At 51.8% G+C, this 26562-nt stretch overlaps 9 protein-coding genes and 1 non-coding gene across 10 annotated transcripts; 5 read left to right on the forward strand and 5 right to left on the reverse strand.

Moving 5' to 3' along the window:
• The first annotated feature begins 112 nt into the window (after nt 1-112).
• BDV37DRAFT_12441 (ATP-binding cassette family ATPase ARB1) lies at nt 113-2423 on the forward strand. Its single transcript, XM_032078637.1, has 2 exons — nt 113-831; nt 885-2423. The coding sequence occupies exons 1-2, from the start codon at nt 244-246 to the stop codon at nt 2151-2153; spliced, it is 1857 nt and encodes a 618-aa protein (XP_031936404.1). The 5' UTR covers nt 113-243; the 3' UTR covers nt 2154-2423.
• On the reverse strand, nt 2424-4222 carry BDV37DRAFT_12444 (TFIIH complex kinase subunit CCL1). Its single transcript, XM_032078639.1, has 2 exons — nt 3695-4222; nt 2424-3608 (listed from the first exon to the last, which is right to left on the reverse strand). Exons 1-2 carry the CDS (start codon nt 4037-4039, stop codon nt 2694-2696), a joined length of 1260 nt encoding a protein of 419 aa, XP_031936405.1. The 5' UTR covers nt 4040-4222; the 3' UTR covers nt 2424-2693.
• A 236-nt stretch (nt 4223-4458) lies between these two features.
• On the reverse strand, nt 4459-6009 carry BDV37DRAFT_261679 (E2 ubiquitin-conjugating protein UBC1). Its single transcript, XM_032083345.1, has 4 exons — nt 5745-6009; nt 5219-5614; nt 4855-5159; nt 4459-4793 (listed from the first exon to the last, which is right to left on the reverse strand). The coding sequence occupies exons 2-4, from the start codon at nt 5477-5479 to the stop codon at nt 4619-4621; spliced, it is 741 nt and encodes a 246-aa protein (XP_031936406.1). The 5' UTR covers nt 5480-5614; nt 5745-6009; the 3' UTR covers nt 4459-4618.
• On the forward strand, nt 5973-9922 carry BDV37DRAFT_275574 (uncharacterized protein; the record flags this gene model as incomplete). Its single annotated transcript, XM_032085416.1, has 5 exons — nt 5973-6080; nt 6362-6427; nt 6486-7554; nt 7606-7772; nt 8228-9922. The coding sequence occupies 5 exons, from the start codon at nt 5973-5975 to the stop codon at nt 9920-9922; spliced, it is 3105 nt and encodes a 1034-aa protein (XP_031936407.1).
• Nucleotides 9923-10590: 668 nt separating this feature from the next.
• On the forward strand, nt 10591-13395 carry BDV37DRAFT_12490 (DUF803 domain membrane protein). Its single transcript, XM_032078641.1, has 2 exons — nt 10591-11867; nt 11935-13395. Exons 1-2 carry the CDS (start codon nt 10868-10870, stop codon nt 13380-13382), a joined length of 2448 nt encoding a protein of 815 aa, XP_031936408.1. The 5' UTR covers nt 10591-10867; the 3' UTR covers nt 13383-13395.
• A 280-nt stretch (nt 13396-13675) lies between these two features.
• BDV37DRAFT_287921 (Zn(II)2Cys6 transcription factor domain-containing protein) lies at nt 13676-15943 on the reverse strand (the record flags this gene model as incomplete). The annotated part of the gene is made up of 6 exons (XM_032088181.1): nt 13676-14526; nt 14632-14947; nt 15032-15534; nt 15607-15756; nt 15822-15836; nt 15895-15943. The coding sequence occupies 6 exons, from the start codon at nt 15941-15943 to the stop codon at nt 13676-13678; spliced, it is 1884 nt and encodes a 627-aa protein (XP_031936409.1).
• A 382-nt stretch (nt 15944-16325) lies between these two features.
• BDV37DRAFT_290488 (cytochrome P450) lies at nt 16326-18130 on the forward strand. Its single transcript, XM_032088726.1, has one exon. It carries the CDS (start codon nt 16426-16428, stop codon nt 17986-17988), a length of 1563 nt encoding a protein of 520 aa, XP_031936410.1. The 5' UTR covers nt 16326-16425; the 3' UTR covers nt 17989-18130.
• Nucleotides 18131-18132: 2 nt separating this feature from the next.
• Nucleotides 18133-21833, forward strand: BDV37DRAFT_290492 (putative beta-glucosidase; the record flags this gene model as incomplete). Its single annotated transcript, XM_032088727.1, has 11 exons — nt 18133-19047; nt 19114-19206; nt 19265-19372; nt 19432-19508; nt 19567-19674; nt 19729-19907; nt 19971-20039; nt 20099-20314; nt 20368-20665; nt 20740-20978; nt 21054-21833. Exons 1-11 carry the CDS (start codon nt 18873-18875, stop codon nt 21829-21831), a joined length of 2340 nt encoding a protein of 779 aa, XP_031936411.1. The 5' UTR covers nt 18133-18872.
• A 49-nt stretch (nt 21834-21882) lies between these two features.
• Nucleotides 21883-24133, reverse strand: BDV37DRAFT_12534 (uncharacterized protein). Its single transcript, XM_032078647.1, has 3 exons — nt 24039-24133; nt 23843-23968; nt 21883-23782 (listed from the first exon to the last, which is right to left on the reverse strand). The coding sequence occupies exons 1-3, from the start codon at nt 24060-24062 to the stop codon at nt 22223-22225; spliced, it is 1710 nt and encodes a 569-aa protein (XP_031936412.1). The 5' UTR covers nt 24063-24133; the 3' UTR covers nt 21883-22222.
• A 1722-nt stretch (nt 24134-25855) lies between these two features.
• On the reverse strand, nt 25856-25944 carry BDV37DRAFT_t204. The gene has a single exon. It is a non-coding gene; the product is annotated as a tRNA-Asp (tRNA).
• Between the last annotated feature and the right edge of the window lie 618 nt (nt 25945-26562).

Genomic DNA, 26562 nt, shown 5'->3' on the forward strand with positions numbered 1-26562 from the left:
ATTCGGCGTGCTCTCTATCGATAAGGGCTTCCAAGAAAACTTCACCCCACCCACTCAGAGAAAAAAGGCGTTTGGTTGACCCCCTTTGACCCCGCTATTATTTTGATCCACTCACTGGAAGTTCTTTTTTCTCTTTTCTTTCTCGCCTTACCGACAGGCTTTTGATCTTTCCTCCTTCCCGCCTCTTGACGCTTTCCTCCACTCCCCCCCTCCCCCCTCCTACCAACACATACACCCGACAAAATGGTGTCTGCTTCCAAAGCCGCTCGTTTGGCAAAGCGTGCCGCCGATGGCGACACCAAGAAGAAGCTCGGCAAGGGAAAGAAGGACGGTGCTGAGTCCCCCCAGGTCGACAGTGACGTCCCAACCGATGATCAGCCCGCCACCACGACCGAGAAGATGAAGGAGGTTGAGAAGCTTACAGCACAGATGGACAAGCATGGCCTTTCGGATCGTGTCACGACCGGTGTGCTCTCTTCCATGGAAGCCTCTCGCGACGTCAAGGTCACCTCCGCTTCCCTGGTGTTCCACGGCAAGGTCCTTATCACCGACTCCACTCTCGAACTGAACTTCGGTCGTCGTTACGGTCTTCTCGGTGAGAACGGCTGTGGCAAGTCCACTTTGCTGAAGGCTATCGCCCAGCGTGAATACCCTATTCCCGAGCATATCGATATCTACCTCCTGAACGAAGGTGCTCCTCCTAGTGAACTTGGTGCCCTCGAGTGGGTCGTCACTGAGGCTCAGAACCAGCTTGACCGCATGGAGAAGCAGGCCGAAGATATTTTGGAAGAGCAAGGTCCCGACAGCCCTATCCTCGAGGATCTGTATGATGTAAGTTATCTTTTCGCCTACGAGTCGTCGGGATGACACTAACTGGCATCCAGCGTATGGACAAAATGGATCCCTCCACTTTCCACACTCGTGCTTCCTTGATCTTGACTGGTCTTGGATTCAACAAGGTCACCATCCACAAGAAGACTAAGGATATGTCTGGTGGTTGGCGTATGCGTGTGGCTCTTGCCAAGGCTCTGTTCGTCAAGCCTTCCCTTCTTCTGCTGGACGACCCTACTGCTCACTTGGATCTCGAGGCCTGTGTGTGGTTGGAAGAATACCTGAAGAAGTGGGAGCGCACCCTCGTCCTGGTCTCCCACTCCATGGACTTCCTGAACGGTGTCTGTACCACCATGATTGATATGCGCATGAAGCAGCTCTTGTACTACGGTGGTAACTACGATTCTTACCACAAGACCCGTAGCGAACAGGAGACGAACCAGATGAAGGCATACAACAAGCAGCAGGAAGAAATTGCCCACATCAAGAAGTTCATCGCTTCCGCCGGTACATACGCCAACTTGGTTAGACAGGCCAAGTCCCGCCAGAAGATCCTCGACAAGATGGAGGCCGATGGTTTCATCCAACCCGTTATTCCCGACAGAATCTTCAGCTTCCGCTTCGCCGAAGTTGAGAAGCTTCCCCCTCCCGTCCTGTCCTTCGATGATGTCAGCTTCTCCTACTCCGGCAGCTGGGACGATACTCTGTATGAGCACCTTGACTTCGGTGTTGATATGGACTCCAGAACTGCTCTGGTCGGCCCCAACGGTGTCGGCAAGTCTACTTTGCTGCGCATCATGACCGGAAAGCTGCAACCCATTGGTGGTCGTGTCAGCCGTCACACTCACTTGAAGTTGGGCATGTACAGTCAGCACTCTGCCGAGCAGCTCGACCTGACCAAGTCCTCCCTGGACTTTGTCCGCGACAAGTTCCCCGATAAGAGTCAGGACTACCAGTACTGGCGCCAACAGCTCGGCCGTTATGGTCTGAGCGGTGAGGCCCAGACTGCTCTGATGGGCACTCTGTCTGAGGGTCAGAAGAGTCGTATCGTGTTCGCTCTGTTGGCCATCGAATCCCCTAACATGATCCTTCTCGACGAACCTACCAACGGTCTCGATATCCCCACCATTGACAGTTTGGCTGATGCCATCAACGCCTACAGCGGTGGTGTCGTCGTCGTCTCCCACGATTTCCGTCTCCTCGACAAGATCGCCAAGGACATCATGGTCTGTGAGAACAAGACCGTCACCCGGTGGGATGGTACTATCGGCCAGTACAAGAACCACCTGCGCAAGAAGATGATTGACGCCGGTGCTGTCTAAGACAAGGCACGAAAAAAATGAAGGAAAACGAACGCTTCTTGTTATGATTGGAATGTCAGAGACGACAATGAAAACTCAAAAGCTGCAGGGGAGTTGAACTTAAAAAGTTTCTTACAGGAGAAATGATCCATCCTGAGTGATACAGTGACATGGGCGGGGGACGGTTTTCTTTCTTACATACATATCTGGAGATATCTGCTCTTGCTTGTTTGGGTTGCTTTATTTTTATTAGATGGTCTGTCTGTGTTTCATACCTCACCCCCTGCTAGACCCCTCACGTTTCAGGGCTCAATTTTATATTCTTATCTTTTTCTACGCTTCTATGGTTTCCCCGTTTGTTATAGACATCATGTAGGACTCTTTTGATGGTCCTTGGACCCTTTGGCCTGCACTCATGGTAGGGCTTTGCTTAACAACGATAGCATGATACCATGGAGTAGCAGTTTAGCTAAAGAATATTCTAATTATACAAGAGCCCCAAAAGACCACGACTTATCTTCCTGTAATCTACCGCTGTGGCGTAACCTGCTACTGAAGCTGTTATATCTCCTTCGTCCGTTGCGTCACTAATTCCCCTCCAAATATATCCTTTGGCCGTTCCCCGTCCAATTTCCGCTTCTTTGCCAGACGCTCCATTTCGCTCTCAGAGGTCGCCGGATCCCCAGCCGCTGCTACTGCTGCAGCCGCCGCCGCAGGTATACGCTTCTGGCCCGCCACGCCAGCCTTCTCCGGGTTCTGGCAGTGGGAGAGTTTCTTCCGGATGCGTCGTAGGTTTTTCTTCTGGTCCGGATCTGAGGCGAGGGGCTTATACGCCTGGAGGAGGTTAGAGCAATTGGTCAAGGTACGGAGGAGCTTTGTCCGGAGCTCGTAGAGTGGGGATCCTTGTTGCTGTTGTTGGGGGCCGCCCAGCTTAGTCTCGAGGTAGAATTCCGCCAGCGGCTTGTCCGCGATCATGAGCGCAGCGAGCCAGATCTGGGACGGCGTGTAGAGGAAGTAAGCGTCTGTCATTTGGGCGGCGGATTTGAGGGTCTCGCGGGTGTTGTGGTGCGCGCGGGCGAGTCGGTCTGTGGTGGAGGATGAGGGTGTTGTTGGCGATGGGGGCAGGGAATGGAGTCTGCGTTTGAGGTCGTCTGGGGTCTGGGTTGGGAAGTGGGGGGCCGGTTGGCCCATGCCTTGCGATATGGCTTGGAGTTCCATGATGCCGCCTTCGAGGCCGCGGAAGGGGTGGCGGACGTCGAAGGTGAAGCGGAGGCTTTGCATGACCAGGAATTCGGGCTGGACTATGTCTTCCGGTGTTGTGCCGCCGGGGATTACTTCTGCGAATTGTCGGAGGGAGAGGTAGTAGTTGTCTGTTTTTGTGGCCAGGAAGAGCGCGCAGAGCATGATGGATTTCGGGTGGTAGGTCATTGGGGAGTTGGTTAGGTAGAAGCGTCGGAGGTATTGGATTGCTGTGGCCTGTGGGAGTTCTGGTGGTTAGTTGGTGGTTGCTTCTTTGGGTGATTTGTGTATATAGACGGTAGAGTAGGGACGGTGTGACGTACCCGGACTATTGTTGGGAGTGGGGGTTTGTACATCTCTCCCAACTCTATGATCTGTTCGCAGAAGTATCGCACCAGCTGGTGCTCTTCTTCGGGTGTTAGGCACTCGATCTCTGTATCATCGCCGCCGGCTTTGCTGTCTGCGTCGCTTCCATTCTGGTTTGCTGCTGGTGTCCCGGCTGCGGATGAGGTGGCTGATCGTTGCGCTCCTCGCGATTTCCGGAGCGCAGACCGTACGCGCTCACTGGCGTTTGCGTTTGTCGTTGCGCGTAGGGATTGTAAGGATGTCTCGGTGTAGGACCAAAGTCGGAACTGCGATGAGGAGCGGTAGAAATCGTCTTCGATCATGGTGGGCGAAGGAATGTGCGCTCAGGCAAGCTTCTTCTGTGTATTATATGGCGGGTGGATTTATCGATACTCAAACTGGAAAGGTCGCAATTTATTATAAGTTCACTCGAGTTGTGGATTTGTGGCTAGTCATGGACCCATACTTGGAGAAAAGTGAGTTGTTAGAGTTAAGCATTAAAGATCTCAAGGCGGAGAGGAGCTAAAAAGGTCCGCCACGTGCTTATCGATAGCACGGAAATTGTATAAATTGATTTCTATTTGGACTATCTACAGCTACAGCTATTATAATCCGGACTGGAAATAGTTCTTTATTGAATCGATATAAGAAAGTGACGTGTTGCTAAAAAATATTCAGAACAGAGGTTGGAGAGTCGGTTAAATATATTTCGGTATATTGGTCATCATTAAATGAGGTCGATCTCAAAACAAGCTAGTTAACTGGTGATGGGTAATAATCTGGGCTGAAAAACAAGCAAAGAAAGTAAGATAAATCTCGCTAGGCAATCATGCTTCACCAGCTCCATCCAGCATGCATAGTCATAACAGATGGTCAGCCGTAGGCATTCAGCGTCGCACCACTTACGGCTCACCCAGAAGCCGTGCGGTAATGTCACCCATGTAAGCCTCCTCCAGTTCGTAGTCTTCTCCGTTCATCCGATCAACACCGTAGTACTTGAAGGCAGCCACCACACGGTCCACATCGAATCCCATGCTGCAGAAGCGGTCGATCAAGTCCTTATTGTACCCATCGTATCTAGAGAAGGACGTTAGAACGAAAATGCGCCGAGCAAAGGGGAGATAATTGAGAGACATACTTAGCTAAGTCTTCCTTTTCCTCTTCTTCCTTTAATTTGAGCTCTTGCTGTCGCAGCGACTCATTAGTGGCGCCACCACTGCCCTCTCCCGCAGTCCTGCTAGGAGCACCAGCATACAGGGTAGCCCAGGTTTGTGCCACTCTCTCAAATTCCTTTGGTTTCCGTAGCAGCATATTGGCAACCTCAGCGTCTTGGGGGTCCTTAGGCTCGGGTGTGCTAAGCAGAGATTGTAGTGACAACAGAGCGGACTTGATGGTGAGAACGGGGGACCACGCGGACGACAGAGTATCAAGGCAGATAGCACCCTATACACGCGGTTAGAGACGTGACCCACTATCTCTTAGCTGCATCTATAAGAACCTACCGTTTGGCTACTGATGTTCGGATGCCAGACCTTGGTTTGGAATTTCATTACTGGCGGCCGAAATGGATAGTCCGTTGGTATTTTTATATCCACAGCGTAGGTGCCACCCTCATATGGGGTGCCTGGGGGCCCCGGAAATGTACCCCGTAGATGTGTGAGATCTTCATCCCCGCCTACTGGTTCGGCTGTGATCCCAGACTGCGTATCAGCGTGGATATCGGCTATTTCCTTTGCGATACGCCGGGATCGGTTGGAGGCCATGATTCCGGATTTAGGGTCCAAGTTGTGTGAGGGAAAGAAATGGAATATAAAATAAACAGTTGTGAAATTTTTACGGGTGTGTGGTTAGGCGTCAAAAGGTGGGCTCGCAGCCCAGGAACACTGCGCAAAACCGAGCTACAGATCCGCCTCGTTAGCTACGATCACATATGGGCAGTTGAGCATATAATGCAAGAGCGGGATGCCAGAAGGAAGGTTAAAGGGTAGATGTGGTGCCTGTGACTCAAAGGTAGGAAGAGAGCCTTACCGGACAGAGAGTAGCTTGTATCGTGAGACGAGGGGGATGCGCCGCGGGGAATGAGGGCTCGTCTGTTGCGGATATACTACTAGTTCAAGTGGGACGAGATCGACAGGTGAGACAAGCTCTGAGGAAGTCAAAGACACTTTGCAAGGTTCATTGAAGATTGAGATATGGGTATCTATTCAGTCCAAGTAATGCGTAGTACGTAATTGCAGAAATGCCCGAAAGTCCAAAATGGTTTCGAGTCAATCTGACGCAGCCGCTATTGACCGTGATTTGTTCGATAGGCGCCTGATTCGCGTGGCATCCAAACGACATGATAGCTCGGGGTCACGTGCGAGGGTCACGGCGGTGGCCAAGCCCGACGGATGGCGACAACGACAACAGCTTCGAAGCTCGCCGAAAGCTCGTCATCATTCTACATTACCCTCCCATCTTCCAACCATTTCCCAGAGTATTACAGTCGCTTTCATCATAATATTCTGTCTCGGCTAGTTAGACTGTAAACAACGTCTTGTTGATTCTGCGGCACACACTTGGACTATGGTTGGCTCCCAACACTCACTGTCGTCACAGTCTCACCTAGTCATGTTACGGTCTCTCTAACATGTTCTTTACAACAGGGTAACCAGCAGTCCAACATCGGCGGAGGCCCTGGGGGCGATGGAAGGGATGATAAGGATAAAAAGGTAAATTCGATTGCTTCGTTACGACAGCTCTATCCGCTTACAAAGCGTCCCTTCAAAGAAGGATAAGCCCAGATACGAACCACCTCCCCCTCCCACGACTCGTCTTGGACGTAAGAAGCGCAAGGCTGCCGGACCAAGCACAGCTTCCAAGCTCCCCGACATCTTCCCAACCTCACGATGCAAATTACGATACTTGCGAATGCAACGAGTCCACGACCACTTGTTGCTAGAAGAAGAATACGTCGAGAACATGGAACGCTTACGCAAGACCAAGGCCCAAGCAGCACAGGATTCCGTCAGCAGAAGCGAGTTCGATATCATGGACCGGAATGCAGACGAGAGGGGTCGCGTCGATGATATGAGAGGCACTCCCATGGGAGTCGGCAACTTGGAAGAGTTGATCGACGACGACCATGCCATTGTTTCCAGCGCTACCGGGCCAGAGTACTATGTTTCCATCATGTCCTTCGTTGATAAGGACTTATTGGAGCCTGGTGCCAGCATTCTGCTACACCACAAGTCTGTCTCCGTTGTGGGTGTGCTCACCGAGGAGTCCGACCCATTGGTATCGGTGATGAAACTTGACAAGGCACCAACGGAGTCTTATGCGGATATCGGTGGTCTGGAGACTCAGATTCAAGAGGTTCGAGAATCCGTCGAACTTCCGCTGCTCCACCCTGAGCTGTATGAAGAGATGGGTATCAAGCCCCCCAAGGGTGTCATTCTCTACGGTGCCCCGGGAACCGGAAAAACGCTGCTTGCCAAGGCGGTTGCGAATCAAACAAGTGCCACTTTCCTCCGGATTGTCGGTAGTGAACTTATCCAGAAATACCTCGGTGACGGACCTCGTTTGGTGCGACAGATTTTCCAGGTTGCTGCGGAACACGCTCCTTCCATTGTCTTCATTGATGAAATTGATGCCATCGGTACGAAGCGTTACGACTCTACATCGGGTGGTGAACGAGAAATTCAGCGTACCATGCTTGAGCTTCTTAACCAGCTGGACGGTTTCGATGACCGTGGAGATGTCAAGGTTATCATGGCCACTAACAAGATTGAAACACTTGACCCTGCTTTGATTCGTCCTGGTCGTATTGATCGAAAGATTCTCTTCGAGAACCCAGACCGTACGTGCTACCTTCTAAACAACAGATGATCTGTTTGCTAACAGCCTCCAGAAAATACCAAGAAAAAGATCTTCACCCTGCATACATCCAAGATGTCACTCGGCGATGACGTCGATCTTGACGAGTTTATCAACCAAAAAGACGATCTTTCAGGTGCGGACATCCGGGCAATCTGTACCGAAGCCGGCTTGATGGCTTTGAGAGAACGCCGAATGAGAGTGCAAATGGAGGATTTCCGCTCCGCTAGGGAGCGTATCATGAAGACGAAGCAAGACGGAGGTCCTGTGGAAGGCTTATACCTGTAGTGGATCTGTTGGTGGTGTACCTAGTTTAGTTTCAATGACACAAACGCATTATATGATGTAGAGATTCTACAGTCATATATTCGCATATCTTATATATAAAGTACGACTCCACTTCATAGCAACATTACAGAACATAACAAACGAAGGCTGTGTCAATGACGGCACCGAGAGCTTAGCTTGCAAACAACACAAACATTGCAATTGATGCAAACTGGATATCGCCGCCGTAAAGTCATTGATTCTTTGCGAAATCCGAGTAACTTCATGCAATACATCTCATAATGGACGGATTCGACGAAGAAGCTTTCAAGAAGTTCTTCCCAGGAAGCTTCGGGAAACAGGAAAAAAAGACCGATGTCAACACTCAGATAGACCGCACCAAGCGGACAAATGTGTCTGCCAAGGCTGCCGCCGATGATGACCAGGCGGGCTTGATTAGCGACGAGCAAGCTAACGTTCAGACTGGAGCTGAAGATCGAAAAGACAAGAGTGAAAGCGACAGCGATAATGATTCTGATGATTCTGACTCTGACGATGACGATGACAATGAGTTCCCTGTCTCGCATGAGCTCGTCCTTAAAACTCATGAGCGCGCCGTGACAACTCTCACAGTGGACCCATCAGGCTCGCGTTTAATCACAGGGTCAACAGACTGTACAATTAAACTACATGATTTCGCTTCGATGACCCCTTCGACGGTGCGCGCCTTCAAGTCCGTTGATCCTACCGCGAAAAAACAGTCGGCTGCGCAGGAGGCGCATTCCGTGCATTATGCTGCGTTCAATCCCCTGTCGCCAAGCTATGTCATGGTCGTTTCTGCTACACCCCAACCGAGAATCCTTGATCGCGACGGCGAGACAGTTACTGAATTCGTGAAAGGAGACATGTACTTGAGAGATCTTCATAATACCAAGGGGCATATATCGGAGGTTACCAGCGCTGCATGGTCTCCCACTGACGAGAACCTGTGTGCTACTGCCGGATCGGATAGTACGGTACGTATATGGGACGCCAATATCGGACGATCACAGAAAGAAGTCATAATGCATAAGTCAAGAGCGGCTGGATCCGCTGGTCGGAGCAAGATGACTGCTGTTGCATGGGGCTCCCCAAAGCAAGGTGGACCTAATGTGCTTATTGCTGCTGCCCTTGACGGAAGTTTAATGATGTGGAGTGGCAATGGACCATTTACTCGGCCTAGTGGTGAGATTCGGGATGCCCATACGCGTGATACATGGACCAGCGGGCTGGATATCAGCTCTGACGGAAGACTGGTTGTCACCAAGGGCGGAGACGACACCATCAAGCTCTGGGATACTAGGAAGTTCAAGCAACCGATCACAACCGTGGCACACCCGTCAAGCTCCTCCCGATACCCGACTTCGAATATTGTATTCTCACCCACGTCCGCGAATGTCCTCACGGGCTCGGAAACCGGCCATTTACACATTTTGAACCCCGCTACCTTAAGGCCGGAATTGGTCACATCGGTCACGCCGGGATCGGCTTTGATTACAGTTCAATGGCATGAGAAACTCAATCAGATCCTCACGGGCTCTGCCAATGCTGAGACACATGTACTTTACAACCCCGACATGTCGTCCAAGGGTGCCGCTTTGGTTATGTCCAAAGCACCCAAACGCCGGCACATCGATGATGACCCGAACCTTACCATGGATCTTTCGCAAGGTATCTCGGGTGACAACGTTGTCGTTGGATCGAACGGTGTGCCCCATTATAGCTCAGCAACCTGGTCTTCCCGACACCCAACTGTTGGGCTCACGGCCTCGGGACGGCCCAGGGATCCACGGAGACCCCATCTACCAGCAACGACTCCCTTCGCCAAGTCACAGCCGGATGAGAAGCATATTCGAGAGAATATTCCTCTCAGTTCAATGCGCGATGAGGATCCCCGAGAAGCGTTGCTGAAGTACGCCGAGAAGGCCGAGAAGGACCCAGTTTTCACCAAGGCATGGAAGGAGACTCAGCCGAAGACGATATATCGGGAGATTAGTGACGATGAAGGCGAGCAAGAACCGGATAAGAAAAGAGCTCGGCGATGATTGTTTTGTACAGTATATGTGGAAATGCCTCTGATAATATAAACCTTGTCACCTCGTTTAGTGATAGCGATTTTGATGATACCTGTATAATTAAACTTGACCGCTGCCTGGGCGCACAGATGCATATAAAGTACTCAGATGACTGACTAGTATGTGCACTAGTATCTCAACTGGCCGATGACGTTCGGGGTAAATCCATGCCGGAATGGTCATTAGTCAGGGTTGAGCCAATCACTCCGCTAGTTCTTTCAATAGTGCTGTTCTTCCTTCTTCTACTAGTTTGGAAAATACATTAGCTTGGAATTTCCAATCCCCCCCCCAACTTCTTTCCGATTTTCCTTTCACGATGCTGCGCTTGGGCTTATGCTCACCATCTTTAACTAGCGGTATTACACGTACGACCGATCGGGTCTTAGTTTACCACGCCCAGTGAACTAATCTGACTCCTGACGTTGCCGCCGGTGTCTTTCGGCTACCTTCCGCCAACTGACTCCACATCGCAAATCGTGCCTGACACAAACAGCCGTTCGATTTCACGCAAGGTGGATATTCATAGAGTTGGTTATTCTTTCTCCTTGAATTCGGTGAAAGGCGCAGCGTGGTAGTTCACGTTCCCTGGTAAAAGGGTGGTGTCTCACTTCGGAGATTTAGTAGTGTCGGAAGTACGGCAATGTGGTTCTCCTTAACCAAAGCATGAACACTCGTCCAGGGTCGAAGCGGAACTGAACCCTGAAGAATTCTACCCGCTGAAGTATCGGAGGCGACCTGCACCGTTGTCTGTTTCTCTCCTTTAAACACAGTGGGTGGTGGATAGTCAATAACCTGGGGCTCAAACTTTATAACGATTCCCCTCGACGGTGACAGCGGACCTGTCGGAACGCCCTCCTCCCCCTCCCAATACACTACCCCTTCATTCCCCTTACGTTTAGTCTTCGAAAATCCCGAATGGATCGCCTCCACGAGGTGCCTCTAGCAGCGGGTCTGTTCACGACCTTCGTTTCTTCCGCCGTTCCCACGTCGACCTTCTCGCCGTCATATGTTTCCCTTTCTTCCCAGCCATCTCCCACGTTAGCTTCAGATCCCGGATATGATGACGGTGGAGGTGGGGGAGGAATGCATGAATGGTCTTCTCTCATCGGCATCGTGACTGCGCTAATTGGCAACGTCCTGATTTCCTTGGCCCTAAACATTCAGCGCTACGCGCACATCAGGATCGAGCGAGAATGGGAGCATCAAAAACTGCAAAAGGAGGCCGAATGGAAACGCGCAAATCCGGGCCGGGGCCCAGCAGACCATTATGGTTCGGTTGCGGGGCATGAATACAGCGACTACGAAACACGGGGTAGAAACCAGCCCCGCAGCTTTGGTCGTTATAGGGACGAGTCCCCAGAGGTGAGGTTTGCCCATCATGATCAGCCCCATATTGATCTTGGGCCCGAGGACGATGACGACATGGACACGGATGCGCATCAGAATGAAATGAACGAATCGTTTATGTCGGATCGAACTGTGCGACCGGAGGATCTGCGCCGGAAGTCATACCTTCGCTCCCCGTACTGGTGGGTCGGAATCGTGTTGATGTGCGTCGGCGAGATTGGGAACTTCATGGCATATGGTTTTGCTCCAGCGTCGATTGTTTCCCCATTGGGCGTCGTAGCCTTGATATCAAATTGCGTCATTGCCCCGATTATGCTGAAGGAGAAATTCCGTGGGCGCGACTTCTGGGGCGTGGTCGTGGCGGTCACCGGAGCAGTGGTGGTCGTTCTCAGCGCCAGTTCCTCCGAGGAGAAGATCGGACCGCATGATATCTGGGTGATGATTACCCGCTGGGAGTTTGAAACGTATGTAGGCATCTCCGCCGTATTGATCATTGGGCTCTTATGGGCCAGTGGAAAGTACGGGTCCCGGACAGTCTTGATTGACGTTGGGCTTGTGGCACTTTTTGGTATGTTAACGTAACAAGCTTCCATCCGTTTGTACTTGTTTGGACGACTGCTTATTCTCGTGTCTAGGTGGATATACTGCTCTATCAACAAAGGGCGTTTCGTCATTATTGTCTTTCACCCTATGGCATGCGATAACATTCCCCATCACGTACCTCCTGGTTTTTGTCCTGGTTTCTAGTGCAATATTACAGATTCGCTACATCAACCGTGCTCTCCAGCGTTTTGATTCCACCCAGGTGATCCCAACCCAGTTTGTGCTTTTCACACTTTCTGTGATCATCGGAAGCGCCGTGTTGTATCGGGATTTCGAGAGTTACACCCTCGATCGCGCTGGAAAGTTCGTGGGCGGCTGTCTCCTCACCTTTCTAGGCGTCTATTTCATCACCAGTGGCAGGGTCCGCAGCGACAACGAGTCTTCATATTCCGCCGATGACGAAGAGGAAGCTATTGGACTGCTGGCGGGAGAGAGGTATCGTGACAGCGTCGACATGTCACCTGCGCGCCATATAAGAGTGCAGAAACCTTCACGGAGGCCTTTGGAAACCCGGAGAGAGCACCTGCGGTCCCCATCTCGGTCGCTCCTCAGTCACGGGGTTGAGGGTGCTGGCGAGGGCCAGCGTACGCCCCGGGGCGTTCCGTCTGCTGCTGCATCTTCTCCTGTCGGTTCCTTGACTGCCGATTCTCTCACCGAGCAGTCCCCGGAGCCTTCTCCCCCCATGCACCCTAACTCTCTCTTAAACAATCCTTGGGCTGATGTTCATGAGTCGGCCATTGAAACCCCCAAGTCTGAACCCCAAATCCCCCAAATTGACCGTCCGGCCACTCCTGAACAGTCGAGGCCGACAACATCTGGCTCGCCGGTTCTTCTTCGTTTCCCACCTGCGCCTGGCATCGAAGACAGTAGCCTCAAAGTTCCAGCCCCTTCGGGAACGGAAACCGCACCGCCAGGGTCCCGAAACAACACTGTTCCACAGACGCCACCGGCACGCCGACTACGGAATTCGATATCGTCACGCTTCTCGCCGGGCCCGCTGCTTCCGACTATTTCTGCCGGGTTCAGTGCAGTGGTAGCAGAATCCCTGCGCCGTGGTGAAACGAGTCCGGTAAAAGATCGCAAGTTCGTGCGGAGGCATCGGGGCAAGCAACTCAGTACCACCGTTGTAGATGGCTTCCTTCGCAGCCGTGACGGTGAAAGCGCCAATGTCGAAGAGGGCCTGGACCCCCGTGCTGCGCTGCCGGCTGCGAGGTTTAACTCTACCGGCGATATTGCCACTGCTCCTGTTACTGCCGGGCAATCAACCACTACCTTGGATACAGAGAATGCTCTACAAAGCCTGCAGCCCGATAGCTCTACTTCTGTATCTCGGATTCGAAGCCTAAGTGATTCTTGGAGTGGAGGTCTAGCATGGCTGGGTGGCACTTTGCGCAAAGTGCATGGCCACGGCAACGAGCATGAGCAGATTGCCGAGTCACAGAATAACGAGGAGGAAATAGGCGCAAATACGCAGGCGTAAAAACACTCTCTTCTGGGTGGCTGGCTCACTGGCATTGTTCGTACATATTGCATCTGCGTTGCGAGGCTTCTTGGGTAGGCTTGAGTCTACCAGCCAATAATTTGTTGGCGTTTTGTCGGTTATAGTATTTAATACAAGCGTTAGAGTCCATACTTATTAGCAGTATAATATCATAGCATGATGCATACTATAGGTATCTACTAGTCGAACATTACTCGTACCGCTCCCACATATGCAAAAGCGCCCAAGACACCTCTATATATCTATTAAAATGCCATTTATCAAAACAACGCCTACGCCGCCCAAGCACTTCTCAACGCCGCCACTATCGCACTAGTAGGCCACGCATACTCAAACTCCAAGTCCACCAAAAACCTCACCAACGCCTCCCTCTCCCCAGGATCATCAAAATACTCCCCACAAATCGAGATCCCAACCGCACTCGTCACCAACGCCGGGGGTCCCGCCCGATTCCCCAACCCCAACCCAATAACCCTCCTCGTAATAGCCCTCAACTCCGCCTCCAGGCCCCGGTTCAGCGCCCCAGCCCCGGCCCCCAGCCGCTGCATCCCGGGATTCGACACAGCGAGCAGAATCCGGCCCAGCTCCATATGCTGCTCAGCCACCACCTGGCTATCATTCATGAGCCAGATAGTCGGGAAATAAGACGCCTTCTCCGGCTCAGGGGCAGCATAGTAGACCGGTTTGTAGGAGAGGGGCTTGTGGGTGTTCCAGTGTGTCTCGAAGGCTTTCAGGGAGTTCCATTTCGCGAGACGCGATGCCTGCGTCGGGTACTTGGTGTTGGTGTGGCTGTCGAAGGTGAAGTTGAGGAGGTCGGCGCACCAGACGAGGATGCGGTTGGCCCAGATGAAGTCGCAGGTGGTCGGGAAGGCGTCGTAGTCGTTCTGCGGGGAGATGGGCAGCCGCACGGGCCGTTGGTGCAGGAATGCGCTCCAGATCTCTTGTCGCAGCGCGATCAGGCAGGCTGCGTGGCGCAGCGAGATCGCCGGCGACGAGTGGATGTTGGTGTCGTGTGTTGGGCCGTGGATGGTTTGCGCCGCGTAGAACGAGTCGTTGTTTTGCGTGTGTACGATGAACTGCACCGCTTTCAGGTACGCTTCGGTGTCGGTGCCGATTGAGGGGGCTGTGATCTTTGGGTTCAGTTTGTGTGTGTGTGTGTGTGTGTGTGTGTGTGTGTGTGTGTGTGGGACACGATACTATACTACGGGGAAGGGGAGGGGGAGTGTACCGTCTAGTTGCTCGTAGAAGCGCAGGATCGTCGCTGCGGTTAGCACGTCTTCGTTGTAGTCTTCGTTGGGGTCTTTGGAGATCTCGATCAGGTAGGAGATGCAGATGTTGTGGTACCGGATCGCTGAGTCTTCGCTGAGACCTGGCAACGGGATGCCGTCGAAGATGACGGTGCCGTTGCTGTTGTTGCGGCATTTTAGGGCTTGTCGCATGTGGCCGGCGGATGCTGTCAAGAGGGCGTATCGAAGTACTGGGCAGAACATGGCTCGGCCGGGGACTGTCAGGGCGAAATGTCGGTCCCGGTCCGTTGAGTCGAACTGTGGGTGGTTAGCTGTTTTCTCTCGTTTACTGTGGATGATCATGTGTCATTTTGATTGTGATGGAATGGAAAGGAGAGGTACCCAGTGAGCTAGTCTCTCCACAAAGTAGCGTATCAAGCATGCTTCCTGCAGGTCACTGGTGTAGGAGGCGTCCGAGAAGGTTTGGGGAACGCCTTTCAAAGGCCCCAGACGGTAATGGTCTCGCTGTGTCGGGAAAGCATTCAGGGGTTGGTCGGAAGGTTGAGACAAGCAGTCATATGCAGAAGTGTGGGCATAGTAAGACGCTGACTGTGGAGAAGTTTCATTGGAGCCCGCGACTGCATTGAAACTGGAAACGCTATAGTGTCTCGAGTCTCGATGGCTCTGCCCAAGTCCTTCTTCATGGCGGTCATGGCTAGTGTTCACGGAGGTAGATGCTGGAAGTGAATGTGGTTTCTGGCCCTTTCTCCATATCATGGAGCTGGGTGATGGAGAAGTATTAGAGCCGGCGGCATCAGGCTGGCTCTCTTCGGCGTCATCATCTTCGTCGTCGTCGTCGCTTTCCTGACGACCGTCCGGATTCACATGGACGTAGTGGAGTCGACCTTCGTCTAGTCAGAATCGCGAACAGTAGGCCTATGTTTCCCAATGTAAGTGCAACGGGCGGGATGAATTACCTTTCCGAGGCAGGCCAACCCATTTCTGATCCGACGAGAAATGGAACCTGCGCTTCGGTATTGGCTCGTGTCGAAATTTGAAGCTCTTGGCGCTACGGTCACACTTTGAGCTGGCCTGTCTGCAGTTTTTACAGGGGTTGCCTCCGTCGCCTATTGGCAGCAGTCAGTACCATAGGGTGACCTGTTCGCACGAGTACCCTGGCTAAAAGACTCACATCGCAAATGCCGATCTGGATGCTCTGATGTTAGCGGCGTGGAATGCTACCCTTTACGGATGGTAGTACTGACCTTTGCATCTCCTACACGCAGCCGGCCTGTGCTTTCCAGAACTGCTCATTTCCTATATCTGGTTGAGGGCTGGCGATAACCACATGGTCAGGGACATGGTGGTTGAACATGCGTTGCGGGGGCAAAACTGTGGGGAAACTTGGGGTAAAATTTCCCCGCTTGGTTGCCGGCCAAATGCTTTTGGGCAAATCAGAGACTGACAAGGCTGACCTCCCACTTCTGGAAAAGGAAGCATTTCCCCATTGGGGTGGTTAGGGCTTCCCCGTTCAATCGGCTTCGTCTGCATGAGATCAACATCGCGGTTGAGTCTATCTGGTAAATCTTTCTGCATGGGCGAACGGCGAGACCCTCAATAGCCTTTTCGGGAAGCTTGGACCTTACTCTCTGCAGTCTTACTTGTTCAGGATGAGGTCACGGTCGGGAAATGAGATTCATATACCGATATTCTGAAATGGTATATATAGACTGAGGAAGTGAGCGGGACTTGTGCACTAACTCTCAGCTCGCAGGCTCCGAAGAATCGTCTTCAAAATGCCGGGAATCTATGTTTTGGCTGCTGCTGGTGCTCTTGTCCTGGGGGCAGGGTACGTGTTCGTTCTTCCGATCGTATACTACTTCTACGACCCTAAAGGGTTTCGCAAATACCCAAACTTCGCCCCCTTAGCGGGTATCACCGACCTTCCTTACTGCTACCTAAGCTCGTGTGGATATCGTTCCAAAGACCTACACGAAGCGCACAAAAATGCACCAATATTACGCATTGGGCCCAACTCCCTCTCCTTCGGCCGTATCGGTGCGGTCAAGGATATGTACGGCCACAACACACCGTGCGTCAAAGACATCAAATATGCCATGACATGGGGCTCTCATACACACCTCTTCGACGTCATCGACAAAGCGGACCATGCCGAGAAGCGGAAGCGAATGTCTTCCGCTTTCGCCATCAAGAACCTGGAGAGATGGGAGCACAAGGTGGCCAACGTTACCGGCCGTCTTGTCAAGGCGTTGGACGCGCACTGTACACTCCCGTTGCTTCCAGGCCAGACAGAACCCCAAGCGGCAGATCTCACGTTGGACTACAATAAGTGGATCAACCTGTTCACGATCGAGGCGATCAACCTCATCGCCCTTTCGTCCACCCTCGGACTGCTGGAGAAGGGATCCGATGAGGTTACCGCCCAGAGAAAGGATGGGACAACATACCCGGCTCGGTATCGCAAGTCTCAGGATAGCACCGCACACGCGCAGTCACTCTTCGTTTGGGATTATAAGTACTTCCATTGGCTTTCTAGGTTATCAAAGCTGGTTCCCAAGTACCGTCAGATGTGGAAAGATGGGGAGCCGTGGGGCGACGTGATCTACCACCAAGCAGTTACTCGGCTACAGCGGTACCAGAGCGGGGAGAAACTGGATGATTTCTTCTCCTCGCTCATGGACGATAAGGCAGGCCACCCCAATAACCTCGAGTGGGGCGAGATCGTCGCCGAAGTAGGCGCGATCATCAACGCCGGGGCCGACACCACGGCGATTGCCCTAACGCAAGTCTTGGATATGTTGATCAGACATCCGAAGTACCTGCGTAGATTGCGGGAAGAGGTGGACAGCGCCCTGGACGAAGATGAAGTGGTCGCACCATACGATAAGGTGAAGAACCTTCCGTTCCTACGCGCTTGTTTGGACGAAGCATTGCGCCTGATCCCCCCTACATCAGCTGGACTGCCCCGACGGACCCCGCCGGAAGGGGCTCAGATCTTGAACGAATGGATCCCGGGTGACACCAGCGTGTCGATGACGAGTTATTCGGCTCATCGAGATCCTGAAATCTTCCCTGATCCCGAGGAATACAACCCGGACCGATGGATGGACTTGGACAACCGGAGGCGCATGGAGCCGTACTTTGTCCCGTTCTCAACGGGGGCCCGGGGGTGTCTCGGCCGGAATATCACGTATCTTGAGCAGACTGTAGTACTTGCGACACTGGTGCATCGGTACGACTTTGCGCTGCCGGCTAATTGGAAGCTCGGTCGGTTCGAGGCGTTCAACCTGATCATGGGTGAGATGCCGATGAAGATCTGGCGAAGGGAAACGGCATGACTGCATTAGAATAGGTATCTATGGTAGACGATGTTAATGAAATTGAGGATCACGAGTATGGTGCACTTGTCCACTTTCTGTTATTCGAGACCGGATCTAGTGGTTTTAGTGTCTGTTCACGATGGAGAAGTGGATACAGACAAGCATTTCCAGTATAAGTGGACCACGAGTAGTTCATATACTACCCACGGATATTTAACCTAGCACCCTGATTGACAAGCCGTTGAAGCATAACCTCAAACTTCCAGGGATGGTTGACTATCACCATATTCTGAACCCAGAAAGGATTCCTCCAAAGTTGGACCAAACAGGGATCATGCATGCATTTTAGCCGGAAAGCCGTGCGAAAGGAAATCGGCAGCCAAGACTCCCCAACGCTCGCCTTCATTAAATTGCGGAGACAAGCATCCTCAGGCCATTCGTGGATCATTCCTTAATTTATCTTCCGTGCGCTTTAGCCGGACTGATAGTTGCTGGCGGCATGCATCGTGATTATCCGAAAGCCTGTTGCCCGTCTCCCAATCTCCCATTCTTCATCCTTTATTTGTTCAACGCGACCCATTTGATCCACTCAAGATGCCGGTGATACCTTGCTCGATTCCCCCGGAGAATCATCGGCGCCTGACATCATGAGAGCTATACGACGCATGGATTCGACCCGGAGCCACTTAATTAAAGCTGGCCTATGTGGAGAGCTCGCCTTGGCCTGCTGTTCGGACTGTGTGGGGTTTAATACTTTTTCTCCATGAGCTCATTTCATTTCTCCGGCGGGCTAACCCATGCTGAGAAAATGGCCTGGAATTTAAAGTCGTCGCGTTTCCCCTCGTCGGGCCTGCGTGGAGACGGACACAATTACGCAAGGGAGCTCGTCTTCGTCGAGAAAAATGGTTTCCGGTGTCTTTACGAAGGGGCTTCTGCTCCTGGGCCTGTTGTCCGGCCTGTCGCTTGGTCAAGATGAGAAACCTCGCTACAAGGACCCCAGTGCTCCGGTGGAGGAGCGCGTCAGCGACTTACTGGGTCGCATGACGCTTGAGGAGAAGATGTCTCAATTGATTCAGGGTGCGATTGGCACTGTCCATCTTTTACCAACGGCTGTATGGTGGACGTACTAATTGATTATTGCAGGCGATATCACCAACTGGATGAATGAGACCACTGGAGAATTCAACCTCACGGGTTTGGAATGGAGTACGAAAATGAGAGGTGGAATGTTCTACGGTAGGCAATTGACCTCGCCATATTATTATCGCAGTAGCTAACGAACAATGGTTCTCAGTTGGATATCCCGTGCCGTGGGATTTCATCGCAGATAATGTCAAGAGAGCTCAGGACTATATTCTCCAGAACACCACGCTGGGAATTCCGGCCATTGTTCAAACCGAGTGTATGTTCTTGTCATGTTGGATTCGCTGAAACCTGCGCTGACAGCCTTGGATCCCGTAGCTCTCCACGGATTCTTAATCGGCAATGCAACGATTTACAACTCCCCCATCGGATTCGCATGCTCGTTCAACCCGGAGGTGAGCCCCTCCCCGACTCAGACCCCCAGACCAGCGAAGCTAACGAATACAATTCCAGCTGATCGAAAAGATGGCGCGCCTCATCAGTCAGGAGGCCACAGCCCTTGGAGTTAACCACCTGATGGGACCGGTGGTTGATCTTGCCCGTGAACTGCGATTCGGAAGAGTAGGCCTTTGCACTACATTCCCGTAATAGCACAGAGCTAACCGCTGTTTACAGGTGGAAGAGACATACGGCGAAGACCCGTATCTCGCAGGCGAAATTGGATATCACTATACCAAGGGAATCCAAAGTCACAATGTCTCCGCCAACGTCAAGCACTTCGTGGGATTCTCCCAGCCCGAACAGGGCCTGAACACTGCACCCGTCCACGGCGGAGAGAGATATCTGCGCACTACGTATGTACTCTGTTCTAATCGGCTAAAGTTCCACCAAGCAGTGGGCTAACCAATTCGATATAGTTGGTTGCCATCGTTCAAGCGCGCGATTATGGATGCCGGCGCATGGAGTATCATGAGTGCATACCACTCGTAAGTATACATTTCAGTTGTGCTTTACCTTTGTTCACCTTATTTCTAACCATATATAGATACGACGGCATCCCCGCCGTAGCTGACTACCACACCCTCACCGAGATCCTGCGCGAAGAATGGGGCTTCAAATACTGGGTGACCAGCGACGCCGGCGCAACCGACAGACTCTGCACAGCCTTCAAGCTCTGCCGCGCCGACCCCATCGACAAGGAAGCCGTGACGCTGGCCGTGCTGCCAGCCGGAAACGACGTCGAGATGGGCGGCGGCTCATAGTGAGTGCCATTCCGCCAATCAGTTCAACTGATGAATGCCTAACACGAGACAGCAACTTCGAAACGATCGTCGACCTGGTCAACGCCGGCAAGCTCGATATTAAAATCGTCGACACGGCCGTGTCGCGTTTGCTCCGGGCGAAGTTCGAAATGGGTCTCTTTGAGAACCCCTATAACGGTGCTCCGACGTCTGACTGGCACAAGCTCATCCATACGCAGGAGGCGGTTGATCTTGCCCGCGAGCTGGATCGGGAGTCGATCGTTCTGCTGGAGAACCATGATAACGCGCTCCCCTTGAAGAAGAGCGGCAGCATTGCTGTTATCGGGCCCATGGCGCATGGGTTCATGAACGTGAGTCCTTGCTGGTCTTCTTGCGGCCCATGCATAATATCCCAGGGAGAATACTAACTAACGCACACGCACAGTACGGAGACTACGTCGTCTACGAAAGCCAGTACCGCGGCGTGACCCCATTAGACGGCATCAAGGCCGCCGTCGGCGACAAGGCGACAATCAACTACGCGCAGGGCTGCGAGCGCTGGAGCAACGACGAGTCCGGCTTCGCCGAGGCAGTCGAAGCAGCCCAGAAATCCGACGTAGCGGTCGTGGTCGTGGGCACCTGGTCTCGCGACCAGAAGGAGCTCTGGGCCGGCCTCAACGCAACGTAAGACCTCTCCCACCCTCCCCTCACTCTCCCCCTCCATCAACTTGGATCGACGAACTAACAAACACGTCCCAGAACCGGCGAACACGTCGACGTGAACAGTCTCAACCTCGTCGGCGCGCAGGTGCCCCTCATCAAAGCGATCGTCGACACGGGCGTGCCCACCGTGGTGGTCCTCTCGAGCGGCAAGCCGGTGACGGAACCGTGGCTGTCGAACAGCACGGCGGCGCTCGTTCAGCAGTTCTACCCCTCCGAACAGGGCGGCAATGCCCTCGCCGACGTGCTCTTCGGCGACTACAACCCCTCCGGCAAACTGTCCGTCAGCTTCCCGCGCTCCGTCGGCGACCTGCCCATCTACTATGACTATCTGAACTCGGGGCGCGAGATCGGCGACGCAGGGTACGTGTATTCGAACGGAACGCTGGAGTTCGGGCACCAGTATGCGCTTGGCAACCCCAAGGCGTGGTATCCGTTCGGGTATGGGAAGAGTTACTCCGGGTTCGAGTATGGGGCTGTGACGCTTGATAAGACGAATGTGACGGCGGCGGATACGGTGACGGTGAGTGTGGAGGTGAGGAATACGGATGCGGCGAGGGATGGCACGGAGGTCGTGCAGGTGTATGTGGTTGATGAGCTTGCGTCGGTGGTGGTGCCGAATCGGTTGCTGAAGGGGTTCAAGAAGGTGGTTATTCCTGCTGGGCAGAGTAAGACTGTGGAGATTCCGTTGAAGGTGCAGGATCTGGGCCTGTGGAATCTCCGCATGAAGTATGTTGTGGAGCCGGGGGCTTTTGGTGTGCTTGTGGGCAGTAGCTCTGAGGATATTCGGGGTAATGCTACTTTCTATGTGCAGTGATTAGGGTTGGTGTTGAGGTTGGTTTACGGTGGATTCGGATACAGATATTTTGAATTATACATTTATTTGCTCGGTTATCATTGATATGGCACTTTTTGTTGGACATGACTCGTAAATTACCGTGATTCATAGGCTGATGCGTATTTGCATGCCATTTTGTTCCCCGGATTTGCAGTGATCGAGTTGATATTGATCATGCAGTTCCTTCATAATAAACCCGAAAACAGTTCATGAACGCAGAATGGACAAATATAAGAGAAGAAATATGCGTGATGCGAAGTATCGTACATCTCTCAGAGAAAGTAATCCCCCATGCTTTGTGCAGGACCCCTACGCTTGCAAACTCAACACGTCCTTTACACTCGATGGAACCAAGCATGAAAATCAAGGCTCAGCTAGAGGAGTCGTTTTTGTTTTCAGGTTCATTGCTTGAGTTGGTATCGTTTTCGGTTCCTGCCTCGGCTTGCACTTGCGTGGTTTCATTCGCTTTCTGTGAGCTGGTACTGCCAGTCCGGACCGGTGTGCTAGGCTCTGCATAGCTGTTCCTATCTCCAGTTGGCCTGCCCTCTCGCCGACTTTTTGCACCCTCCTTCAACTTCTCCCACCGATCTCTGTACTTTCCTAGGACGTTTCGTAGTTTGTCGTTCTCACGGCCAACCTTGTCGAGTTCTTTCTCGCTCTGCTGGATTAGCTCCTCGAGCTCTCTGATGCGTTGCTCTTGATCCGTGGCGGCTGGTGTGGAGAGGGGAGCGATAGGTGAAGCGATGGCAGGAGAAGACTGAGGGTAGTGCTCTGGAGATGGAACATTTTGATGACGCATTGCCCTCAGGGATTGCTGCAGAGCTACGGAAGATGATTGCGCGTTGACCTCCCACATGTGCAGACGTTTAGACAAAGTATCAGTCAGATGTTTCAGAGCTTGGTTTTCCATCTGCAGTTCCTCTAGGGTCTTAGGGCTCTGCATGCTGGTAAGCTTTTCTTTGCCACGAGTGCCTCTGCCCTTGCTCCCCGTCATGCTCTGACGCATTTCGGGTGATGGCGGTGTCTCACGGGCGTCCACGAAGTCCTCGTCGCCCTCGTCGAAACTACTTCTTCGAGCTTCCTTCTCAGCCCTGCTCAGGATTCCGGCATAGGAAACAGTTCCACCTGTTGTGGGCACGACGTAGAACGATTCCGCCGCGCTTCCTGTTCCCCCGCCCGTTGAATCTCGGACAGCTCGTAATGCAGCGCGTGAAAATATTTTGTTGATATCGGTGTCCCCCGGTTGGCCCTGGCGATCGGACACTGCAGGTTGACGATCCACCTTCGTATCTGCCGACGTTTTGCGGATAGATTCAGCCTTTTCTGACGCGTCTGAACCCAAAGGGAGGCCTGCGAAAGCCAAGGGTGCGGACAGCTTGGAAATAAGGCCTTCAAAGGTGGAATAGAACCGTTGGAATGGCTCGTCGGACGTGGCTTGTCTGTCCTTGTGATGGGATGATTCAACATCCGGAGGTACAAACTGTTGCGAGGTAATGTCGGTAGGGCTGGCTGCAGGTGGGTTCCATGACTGCTTAGATGGCGTCCGGTTGGGGCGTTCCTTAGTCGCATAGGCCTGTCTTTCTCGTAGTCTGGCCTCACCGGTCCTGATCTTTGCCGGTCCCTCCGTCATCTTCGCCCCTGCCTGCTGTGAGGAAACTGTAGGTGACACCGGGGAACCATGGCGTGGCTGCGACGGAATACCTCGAGCCGAGGCTAAATTGCTAGCGATTGACGAAGTCTCCCTTGCCGGTAGGCGAGCGTGTCCTAGTAGTTTAGGTGGGTGTTGTTGCGTATCTGTCTTCGCTCCCCCCGATTCTATAGTCACTTGTTGTATACTCGAGACAGCGGCGGCTGGGTTCTCATGCTGGAATCGCAAGATCTGGGCGAGCTTTTTATGGTGTTGCTCGAGAAGCTGTAGCGTCCTTAGGGCCTGTGTGATATGTACATGTGAGCGTCTGGCAAACCCTTGGGGAATAGCGGATGAGTATACTTCACGATCTGAGCTTTTTTGGGCCGCTGCAGCAAACTCGCCCGCGGCCAGATCATGTTCCTCGCTCGCAGCAACTGGGTTTGACTTGCGGGTCTCCAGAACTGCATTCCGTGCATGGGTATGAGCCTTGAGCGGGGAGATTCTGTCAGGCTGGGTATACGACGCACAAAGCTCCCAGTGTTGGTTGATGACATACCAAGGTAAGCGGTGCAGTCTCCATGGCTGCCGGAATCGCCTATCGCTCTCTCCAAGAGCGACCGTTTAGCTAACAGCCTTGATGGTGGACCATGGAATGAAAGAGTGACAAGCAACTTGGGAGTCGCACCACACGAGTGACGACATTACCTGGATCACGAGCCTATACGGTAATTTACCAGTACCGTTACCGATCTTAGTCATCCAGGCCTAGATCGCATACTTTCGACACTCAAGAATGTACATATTACTTCTTACTACATAGTTACACCGTATACACCATGCCATACTTGCACTAAAGGTAACCCCCTGTTGCAATCTTCTCCTACGTTACTATTCTCGGACTTTGGCCGCATTTCCAGCCTGCGTAGCGTCGCAACCGCACTTACCAAGTGTGTTGCAAGCGGCGATATTCTCCCGATCCGGTGCTTGTGCTTACTGCAGGGTTCCTCGAGTATGGAAAGCAAACGGGGCAGAAGATGGCATTGACAGAGCTACCGACGAGCTACTTTACCTAGCTCTGTTGACGTGGACTGAGCCCATACAGGCGTGTAACGCTGAATATAGAGGGCTCTGGGATGGACCTTTTCCCTACATATTCTTACAAGTACTTGGCCGCTGCTCCAGGGCAATCGGATCCTAGAAACGCAGGGTGTATCTAGATACATTGGGTCATGTCCAAGATGTATAAAACAAGCAATCATGCCTTCCTTGGGTTGTGGAATGTATGGACATGGGGAACAATTTAATGCCTCAATAAAACAAGGCCCCATCGTAGATTTGGGGTGACCACAGTTATGTGAGAGATTTGAGTGTAGCTTGGTGGTTGAAGGATTAGTACAACCCTCTCGATTTGTGTCAGAATGCGTCCATGGTAAGAGTAGTACCAATCCCTTTTGCGGCACTATTCACTTGCCAAGTGAATAGATAGCCTGAACGGTGTAGACGTTACTGTAGTAACACTGAAACTTCAGTCACGCTCTCATAGCATCTATGCCCGAACCTGTATCTTAATAAAATGGCTCTTGTCAGAGAGAAGGTTAGACAAATTTTGGATCGCCCTCTTCCAGACCCGAAAGTTGGGCCACAATCAACAGTTTCGAGCATATTGCATGGCGAGTTTTGATATTCGGCTTCATTTCAAGATACGAGCAAGCAATCTTTTTGAAATAAGAATCAGTAGCAGGGATGTGAGTTTTGTACTATAGACCGGTCATTTATCACAGCAATGTGGCAGGGTCAGGGTCCTATCGTATCCCAAATGGATACTTCAACGAATACTATGATGGGCCAGTCGCAGATTACGCATCTGGCAGTGAATAATGTGTCTCTGAATCAGTGGGTCAATGAGTGATAGATACCAGTGATCATCATGGAAGAGCCGGTAATCTTGTCCCTAAGTCAAGTTAGGGCTATTAGTTACAGTAGTGACCTAGAAAATCCTCAGCGTGCTGTATTTCTTTTTTTTGAGTGACTTATACTTCAAAAAAACGCAAGGAGTATTTTTATATATTTGCACCGATGACCAAGTTTGATCATTGAGAAAATTGCTTTTCAAGAGACAGCTTCCCAAATAAGATGTAGGATACATGTTCTATGAGAAGTATTTGCATAGAAGACCCTATTTGCATTGATACAAAAAAAAAAAAAAAAAAAAAAAAAAAAAAAAAAAAAAAAAAAAAATCAAAAAAAAAAAAAAATAAAAAAAAAAAAAAAAAAAAAAAAAAAAAAAAAAGAAGAAGGAAGGGTAAAAAACATGACGGAAGTAAGGAATAGCCTCAGATCCACTTGCGGAACCTAAGGAAAGACCAAAAAAATCTCCCCGACTGGGAGTCGAACCCAGGTCTCCCGCGCTTGTTCTCGTATGAGATGACAAGCGGAAATCATGACCGTTAGACCATCGAGGACTTGTTGAGATCACAATTTAATATTTTAATAATTGTATGAAAACATGCCTTTTCCGTAGGGATACGCAGATAGTTTCAACTCACGGAATCTGTACATTTGAGCTGTGCTCCTCAAGGGGCGAATGATAAGTCAGCTTCAATGACTGGTTTGAGCAATGACACTGAATTCTATTCTTGGGTACATTATGACCATGCTTACAGCCTTCAATTCTTGAGTATTCTTTGGAAAATTATCGGGCCTCTGCATCAGCGTGACTACTCGCATAGGTGCAAGCATCATATCAATGGGGGGCAGGGCTTGCCACGCAGCATATTGCCTGGGATTATTGGATCCGCAGTGGCGAGTAACCTGTAAGAAAGTTGTCCTTCCTTCTATGGCACTCTTACCCCTCAACGAAAAGCCTGCTGGTGTTGATGTTGAGACCGAGAAATGAACTTCAACTTCTCTAGTAGTAGAACACTCCCTATACAGCTTCTATAAACATGATTTGATACTGTAACTTGAACTATACTGCCCAAGTACATTATATTATAGCAACACGATACAAGTTCTAGGGACTTCCAAGGGGTACCCTCCTGGAGACCTCACCCTTTTGTTCACCCTCGACCAGGACCTAA

The sequence above is a fragment of the Aspergillus pseudonomiae genome (genome assembly GCF_009193645.1).
Source record: "Aspergillus pseudonomiae strain CBS 119388 unplaced genomic scaffold BDV37scaffold_104, whole genome shotgun sequence".
NCBI classification, from domain to species: domain Eukaryota; kingdom Fungi; phylum Ascomycota; class Eurotiomycetes; order Eurotiales; family Aspergillaceae; genus Aspergillus; species Aspergillus pseudonomiae.